Source organism: Entelurus aequoreus, linkage group LG17, assembly GCF_033978785.1.
Source record: "Entelurus aequoreus isolate RoL-2023_Sb linkage group LG17, RoL_Eaeq_v1.1, whole genome shotgun sequence".
In the NCBI taxonomy this organism is placed as follows: Eukaryota; Metazoa; Chordata; class Actinopteri; order Syngnathiformes; family Syngnathidae; genus Entelurus; species Entelurus aequoreus.
This window is the reverse complement of record NC_084747.1, coordinates 43,592,034-43,601,097: the sequence shown is the minus strand read 5'-3', so window position 1 is coordinate 43,601,097 and position 9,064 is coordinate 43,592,034. Positions and strand designations below refer to the sequence as shown.

At 41.8% G+C, this 9,064-nt stretch overlaps 1 protein-coding gene across 1 annotated transcript in view; it reads right to left on the bottom strand.

Moving 5' to 3' along the window:
- Positions 1 to 1,362: 1,362 nt before the first annotated feature.
- Positions 1,363 to 9,064, bottom strand: part of hsd17b3 (hydroxysteroid (17-beta) dehydrogenase 3) — a 29,432-nt gene continuing 21,730 nt past the window's right edge. Inside the window, exons 7-11 of the mRNA XM_062025722.1 lie at positions 6,919 to 6,953; positions 6,566 to 6,647; positions 2,257 to 2,322; positions 2,039 to 2,188; positions 1,363 to 1,957 (exon numbers count right to left, since the gene is read on the bottom strand). Coding sequence (XP_061881706.1) covers positions 1,832 to 1,957; positions 2,039 to 2,188; positions 2,257 to 2,322; positions 6,566 to 6,647; positions 6,919 to 6,953 — 459 coding nt within the window. The 3' untranslated portion in view covers positions 1,363 to 1,831. The remainder of the gene's footprint in view (positions 1,958 to 2,038; positions 2,189 to 2,256; positions 2,323 to 6,565; positions 6,648 to 6,918; positions 6,954 to 9,064) is intronic.

The window sequence follows — 9,064 nt, the reverse complement described above, 5'->3', positions numbered from 1 at the left end:
CATCCAGTGTGACGAGTCGGTGGACCGCAGCAGTACGGCGCAGCTGATGGTCTTTATCCGGATGGTGTTTGATGATTTCTCCACAAAAGAAGAACTTCTGACACTACTGCCCCTGAAGACAACTACGAGGGGAGTTGACATTTATAACGCAGTGAAGGAGTTTTTGGTGGAAAAAAAGGTGCCGCTGGAAAAGCTGGTATCAGTGACTACGGATGGGGCTCCTGCTATGATCGGCCGACACACAGGATTCGTTGCTCACTGTAAAGCTGACCCAGAGTTCCCAAACTTTCTGCAGTACCACTGCATCATACACCAGCAGGCCTTATGTGCAAAAGTGATCTGCTTTGAGCACGTAATGACTCCTGTCGTAAAGATCATAAACAGCATCCGCTCCAGAGCTAAACAGCACAGAACATTCAAGGTACTTTTGGAGGAGCTGTCAGCTGAATATGGTGACCTGCTACTACACACAGAAATCCGATGGCTCAGCAGGGGACAAATTTTGCAACGTTTTTTGTCACTTTTGGGTGAAATCAAAGAGTTCATGCAGTCCAGAGGTGAGGACACGGTGCTGCTGGAGGACACTGAGTGGATACTTGACCTTGCATTTTTAACGGACATTACTGGAAAACTGAACAGTTTGAACTGTGTGCTGCAAGGCAAAGGTAAAACTGTCGCCGATATGATAAGTGCTTTAAATGCATTTAAAGCTAAGATGAACCTGTTCTCTGTACATTTACAGAGAAAAAAAGTGCTGTACTTTCCCTCTGTGCAGATGGTGCTGAAAGACAATGCTTCTGCATCTGAGGCTTTTGACACAGTTGCAGAAAAGTACTCTCAGGTCATAAACAGAGTTGGGCAAGAGTTTGAGAACAGGTTTTGTGACCTGGATCAGCTTGAGCCATGTGTGTCGTTCATTTGTAATCCTTTCATCAACGTGGACATATCATGCATTGCTGAGCAGTTAAGTGCAACATTCAGCCTGGATTCTGAACAGGTGGAGATGGAAATTGTAACACTGCAAAATGACCTCCACCTCAAAGCCCACCAGGCTGCACCAAACTTTTGGTGCCTTGTTGACACAGAAAAGTACAGTGGTGTATGCGCAGCAGCTATGAAGGTTGCAAACCTGTTTGGTTCAACTTATCTTTGTGAATCAGCCTTTTCTGACATGAACTTTATCAAGAACAAACACAGAACACGCCTCACTGATGCACATCTGCAAGACTCACTCAGAGTTGCAGTGTCAAGTTACACACCAGAGTACAACACACTAGTTAACAGCATGCAATGCCAGGCTTCCCACTAACTGACAAAGAAACAGATAACAGATTTGGTGTCCAGTTCAAAGTGTGACATGATTTATTTAAAAATTGGAGAGTTGACCTTTGTATTTTACATGAGTTATTATTTGTACAAACATGGTGCAAAGTAATTCATGATTTGTTAAAAAATTTCAGTGGCTAGCTAGTTAAAATGGGATATTGTGATTTCACAAGACTGTTTAAGAAGTGATCATTTGAAAATGTTCAATTTGAAAAATGTGCACTTAGAGAAAATATAAAAATAAAGTGTTGCATATTGATATTTATCTGTTTCTATATATATTTATTGTGAGAAATCATTAAGATGATCAGTGTTTCCACAAAGATAAATATAATTAATTATTAATAATAACATAGAGTTAAAGGTAAATTGAGCAAATTGGCTATTTCTGGCAATTTATTTAAGTGTGTATCAAACTGGTAGCCCTTCGCATTAATCAGTACCCAAGAAGTAGCCCTTGGGTTCAAAAAGGTTGGTGACCCCTGGTCTATAAAGTGTTATATGATCAAGCTATGCTTAAAGTCGAGCTGGATCTCGTCTTGGCCTGTTTCTTCTCCACGTACTCCTGAAGGCCGTTCAGCACAGAGTCTGCGTAGAGAATCTTCCGTGGGATAGACCTGATCAGCCAGCCCTGTTTGTGTCCACAAGAAACAACGACATGAGTCTCCACGTTGAACTCACTTAACTGAGCCCTAATGTTGGGGATCCTTACCAGGAACATGTGACAGATGCTGCCATATGTTCTGTCCCCAGCTCTGAGGTACTGCAGGGAGCTCTTCACAAAGTCACGCGGGGACAAGGTGACCATGTCCGTCGCCTGGTAGCCCATCATCCGAGTGGAGACCCCAAAGGGAGTGACTGCCTGCAGAGGTAATACTTGTAGCTACAGATATTGCACATGCATTTTCTTGACTTAGAGGGTCTTAGCACCTGTATAATCATCCCCTTTTCTTTGTATTCTGCCTGAAGACCTTGAGAAAATCTCTCCACAAATATCTGCAAGAGAGCGAAACACACATCAGATGGATTAGACATTAGATCACAGCAGAGGTGTCGAACTCATTTTAATCCCAATTATCAGAGGGCTGCTTGTAACTAATTCTAAACGCATTATAGCCGTGTTATACAATTTGCATATGCAACTGTTTTTGATTATTCTACAGATTCATGATAACTTGCTGTGAAATTGTAGGTCAAGATAACAAGCAGATATTTTACTATTTATTTCTGACAACCCAAGTATGAATAATAATTGCTTGGAACATCTTGTGGCTTGATCAGATTATATTAAAGTGTAGAACATGCAGTACATTTTGTGTCAAAACTGAAAGAACAAATACTTTCAGCCAGAAAGTGCTTTATTATTTCCAGCCTTTTGCAAATTATGCGACAGGCCACAGTGAATGGTCTGTCTGGCTATGTTAGATGATGTGGCGGGGCACAAAAATGATGTGGAGGGTCACGTTAGATGAAGTGCCTGGCCATATTAGATGATGTGTCTGGCTACGTTAAATGATGTGTCTGGCCACATTAGATGATGTGTCTGGCCACATTAAATGACGTGGCGGGGCACAAATATTGCAAAAGGCCACATTAGATGATGTGTCTGGCCACTTTAGATGATATGACGGGCCACATAAATGATATGTCGGGCCACATAAATGATGTGGTTGACCACATAAATTATGTGGCAGGCCACATGAAATGAAGTGGTGGGCCACATTAGATGATGTGTCTGGCAACATTAAATGATGTGGCGGGGCACAAATATTGCAGAGGGCCACATTAGATGATGTGATGGGCCGTTTAAATGATGTGTCTGGCCACTTTAGATGATATGACGGGCCACATAAATGATATGTCGGGCCACATATATGATGTGGTTGACCACATAAATTATGTGGCAGGCCACATGAAATGAAGTGGTGGGCCACATTAGATGATGTGTCGGGCCACATTGGATGAGGTTTCTGGCCACATTAAATGATGTGTCTGGCCACATTAAATGATGTGTCTGGCCATATTAGATGACGTGGCAGGCTACGTTAGATGATGTGGTGGGCCAAATTAAATTATGTGTCTGGCCACATCCGATGAAGTGGCGGGCCACATTAAATGATGTGGCAGGCTACGTTAAATGATGTGGCGGGGCACAAATATTGTGGAGGGCCACATTAAATGATGTGTCTGGCCACTTTAAATTATATGACGGGCCACATGAATGATATGTCGGGCCATGTAAATGATGTGGTTGACCACATAAATTATGTGGCAGGCCACTTTAAATGAAGTGGTGGGCCACATTACATAATGTGTCGGGCTACATTAGATGATGTGGTGGGCCACTTTAAATTATGTGTCTGGCCACATCCGATGATGTGGCGGGCCACTTTAGATGATGTGGAGGGCCACATAAATGATGTGTCTGGCCACATTAGATGATGTGGCGGGGCACAAATATTGTGGAGGGCCACATTAGATGATGTGTCTGGCCACTTTAGATGATATGACGGGCCACATAAATGATATGTCGGGCCACCTGAATGATGTGGTTGACCACATAAATTATGTGGCAGGCCACGTTACATAATGTGGCGGGCCACATTGGGTGATGTGTCTGGCCACGTTAAATGATGTGTGTGGCCACATTAAATGAAGTGGCAGGCTACGTTAGATGATGTGGCGGACCAACTTAAATGATGCGTCTGGCCACATTCGATGAAGTGGCGGGGCACTTTAGATGATGTCGTGGTCCGCTTTAAATGATGTGTCTGGCCACTTTAGATTATATGACGGGCCACATGAATGATGTGGTTGACGACATAAATTAGGTGGCAGGCCATTTTAAATGACGTGGTGGGCCACATTGAATGATGTGTCTGGCCACTTTAGATGATGTGGCAGGCTACGTTAGATGATGCGGCTGGCCGCCTTAAATGATGCGTCTGGCCACATCCGATGAAGTGGCGGGCCACTTTAGATGATGTGGCGGGCCACTTTAGATGATGTGTCTGGCCACTTTAGATGATGTGTCTGGCCACATTAGATGATGTGGCAGGCTACGTTAGATGATGTGGCGGGGCACAAATATTGCGGAGGGCCACATTGGATGACGTGGTGGGCCGCTTAAATTATGTGTCTGGCCACTTTAGATTATATGACGGGCCACATAAATGATATATCGGGCCACATGAATGATGTGGTTGACCACATAAATTATGTGGCAGGCCACATTAGATAATGCGGCGGGCCACATTGGATGATGTGTCTGGCCACATTAAATGATGTGGCAGGCTATGTTAAATGATGTGTCGGGACACACATATTGTGGAGGGCCACATTAGATGACGTGGTGGGCCGTTTAAAAATTATGTGTCTGGCCTCTTTAGATGATATGACGGGCCACATAAATGATGTGGTTGACCACATCAATTATGTGGCGGGCCACATTAGATGATGTGGCATGCCACATAAATGCTGTGGTGGGCCACATTAGATGATATGGCAGGCCACATTAAATGACGTGGCGGGCCACGTTAGATGATCTGGCGGGCCACCTGAGATGATGTGGCGGGCCACATTCAATGATGTGTCTGACCACATTAGATGATCTGGCGTGCCAGATTAGATGATGTGGTTGGCCACTTTAAATGATGTGTCTAGCCACATTAGATGACTTGGCATGCCACTTAAGATGATGTGGCAGGCTACATAAATGTTGTGGCGGGCCACGTAAATAATGTGGAGGGCTACATTAGATGATGTAGTGGGCCACATAAATGATGTGGAGGGCTACATTAGATGATGTAGTGGGCCACATAAATTATGTGTCTGGCCGTAGTGGGCCACATAAATGATGTGGAGGGCCATATTAGATGATGTAGTGGGCCACATAAATGATGTGGAGGGCTACATTAAATGATGTAGTGGGCCACATAAATAACGTGGAGGGCTACATTAGCTGATGTAGTGGGCCACATAAATGATTGGAGGGCTACATTAGATGATGTAGTGGGCCACATATATAATGTGGAGGGCTACATTAGATGATGTAGTGGGCCACATAAATGATGTGGAGGGCAACATTAGATGATGTAGTGGGCCACATAAATGATGTGGAGGGCCACATTAGATGATGTAGTGGGCCACATAAATAATGCGGAGGGCCACATTGGATGACGTGGTGGGCCGCTTAAATTATGTGTCTGGCCACTTTAGATTATATGACGGGCCACATAAATGATATGTCGGGCCACGTGAATGATGTGGTTGACCACATAAATTATGTGTAAGGCCACATTAGATGATGTAGTGGGCCACATAAATAATGTGGAGGGCTACATTAGATGATGTAGTGGGCCACATAAATGATGTGGAGGGCTACATTAGATGATGTAGTGGGCCACATAAATGATGTGGAGGGCCACATTAGATGATGTAGTGGGCCACATAAATGATGTGGAGGGCTACATTAGATGATGTAGTGGGCCACATAAATGATGTGGAAGGCCACATTAGATGATGTAGTGGGCCACATAAATGATGTGGAGGGCTACATTAGATGATGTAGTGGGCCACAAATGATGTGGAGGGCCACATTAGATGATGTAGTGGGCCACATAAATGATGTGGAGGGCCACATTAGATGATGTAGTGGGCCACATAAATGATGTGGAGGGCTACATTAGATGATGTAGTGGGCCACATAAATGTTGTGGAGGGCTACATTAGATGATGTAGTGGGCCACATAAATGATGTGGAGGGCCACATTAGATGATGTAGTGGGCCACATAAATGATGTGGAGGGCTACATTAGATGATGTAGTGGGCCACATAAATGATGTGGAGGGCCACATTAGATGACGCGGCGGGACAATTTAGATAATGTGGCGAGCCACGCATATGATGTGGAGGGCCTCCTTAGATGTTGTGGCGGGCCATATTAGATGATATGGCGAGCCACCTAAAATCAGGTGGTGGGCCACATACATATGTGGCGGGCCACCTAAAATCATGTGGCAGGCCACATAAAATCATGTGGCGGGCCAGATCTGTCCCCTGGTCCTTAAATTTGACACCTGTGTCATACAGGAATGTCCAAAGCCCCTTTAGAAACTCTTACAAATTGGATTTCAAACCACAATCACGCTTGTTTTTTTTTTTTTAAAGTGTGATGACAACCATAGAATCAGAAGCGGCAAGATAGGACAGGAAGAGAAGGCGATGCTGTGAACTCACCTTGGATGCGGCGTACAGTGAGTACATTGGGAAGGGAATGCAGGCAATTCCTGATGAAACGTTTATGATCACCCCTTTTCCCCTACACAGCATGAGTTAAACACACATGCATAAAAGCAAAAACACACACTCATCATTGCCCTCTATATTAGATACACCTGCACATGCTGCTAATTAATTGAGCATTATCATATTCATAAAGACAGCATTTTGCACTAATGTACCTAATATAGTGGCCAGTGAGCTTCCAAGCAATCAGAAGCCGATCTGAAAGTTGTAATTAGATTTAAAAGTATCCCACTGTGGTTGTACGTTATGTGTTACATCCAATGAAGAAAACATGGACACCAAACCTGTTTTCCATGCCAGGAAGGAGGGTTTTGCACATCTGTTGGGAAAATAAATACATTTATATTTTACAGAGAAATGCAAAAAGTGCCAGGTATATAAGATATACTGTGTATAATTAGGGATTGGTACCTTTTCACATTTGAACCTATTTCTGGTACCTGCGAATAGATACTGAGCGGTACCAATTTTCGGTACTTTTGTGTGTTAACAAAAGTCACTTGTTTCATAATAAAATCTAGTTATTTTAATACAACATGCAAAAATGAGCTGATCTTGATGATTCTGCTATCCAGATGTTATATCTTGTTTTCTTATTACACTTCTGAGTAGAGATGTCCGATAACATCGGAAATTATCGGTATCGTTTTTTTTATTATCGGTATCGTTTTTTGTTTTGTTTTTTTGTTTTTTTTGATTAAATCAACATAAAAAACACAAGATACACTTACAATTAGTGCACCAACCCAAAAAAACCTCCCTCCCCCATTTACACTCATTCACACAAAAGGGTTGTTTCTTTCTGTTATTAATATTCTGGTTCTTACATTATATATCAATATTATTTATTGCTGTTCAACCTCCATCACTCAGGCTTTTGAGTTTTTACAAGCTGCTTTTGATGTCATCCAGGCTTGCTTATTTGATCTTAAATTGGTTTTAAATACAGATAAAAGCAAGGTAATAGTTTTCTCTCATTCAAGGGTGCTACTGGAAAATATTCCAAATATTGTAACATCAAATGGAAACCCTACAGAGCAGGTCTTAAATTACAAGTACTTGGGTTTTACTCTTGATCAGGAGCTTTCATTTAAAGCCCATATTAACAACTTGGTCTCTAAGCTTAGGGTAAAGCTTGGTTTCTTTTTTAGAAACAAAAACTGCTTCTCTCTTAAAGTCAGAAAGAAATTGGTGACAGCAACTATCTTGCCTGTAATTGATTATGGAGACGTGCTTTATTTTAGTGCTTCATCTAAATGCCTCCAGTCCTTGGACACTGTTTTTCATTCAGCACTAAGATTTGTTACTGGCTGTCGTAGTCTCACCCACCATTGTCAACTGTATATGAAGTCAGACTTATCTTCATTGAGTGCACGCAGATACACACATTGGCTGACTTTAATTTATAAGGCTCTTTTAGGTTTAATACCTCCATACTTGTGTACTCTGTTACAAAGAAAAAGCAGCTCTAACGCATTACGTTCTAACAATTTGTATGTTTTAACTGTTCCTCATGTACGGACTGAATTTGGCAAAAGAGCTTTTGGCATTGCTGCCCCTATGGCATGGAATGAATTGCAGACGAAACTGAAACTTACAGAACTACTTCCATTTGGAGCCTTCCGTTCTGTCCTGAGGGACAAACAGCGAGAGACGTTTGCACAGTGCCTGTGTTTTTAAAGATGTAAATCTCTGTTGTTTTACAGTTCTCTTATGTATTTTAAAATGTATGTCTTAATGTATTATTTTTGAAACTGCTCTGTGACATGTGCTGTTGACCTCTTGGCCAGGTCACCCTTGTGAAAGAGATCTTGATCTCAATGGGTTTTCTTATCTGGTTAAATAAAGGTTCTATATATATCAATACAGTCTGCAAGGGATACAGTCCGTAAGCACACATGATGCTGGTCCACTAATAGTACTAACTTTTAACAGTTAATTTGACTAATTTTCATTAATTACTAGTTTCTATGTAACCGTTTTTATATTGTTTTACTTTGTTTTTTATTCAAGATTTTTAAAAAAATTTATTTATCTTATTTTATTTCATTAATTTTTTTTAAATGTACCTTATCTTCACCATACTTGGTTGTCCAAATTAGGCATAATAATGTGTTAATTCCACGACTGTATATATCGGTTGATATCGTTATCGGTAATTAAAGAGTTGGACAATATCAGAATATCGGATATCGGCAAAAAGCCATTATCGGACATCCCTACTTCTGAGTCTTATTTGCAAGTAGACTTTCCATGCAGTTGCAATTCCAAGACGTTAGATGGCAGTAGTGTAAAGACTAGGACAGGGGTGTAAAACTTGTTTTAGATCGGGGGCCACATGGAGAAAAATATACTCGGGCCGCACTGGTAAAATTACGGCACGATAACTTAAAAATATAGACAACTTCAGATTGTGTTCTTTGTTTAAAA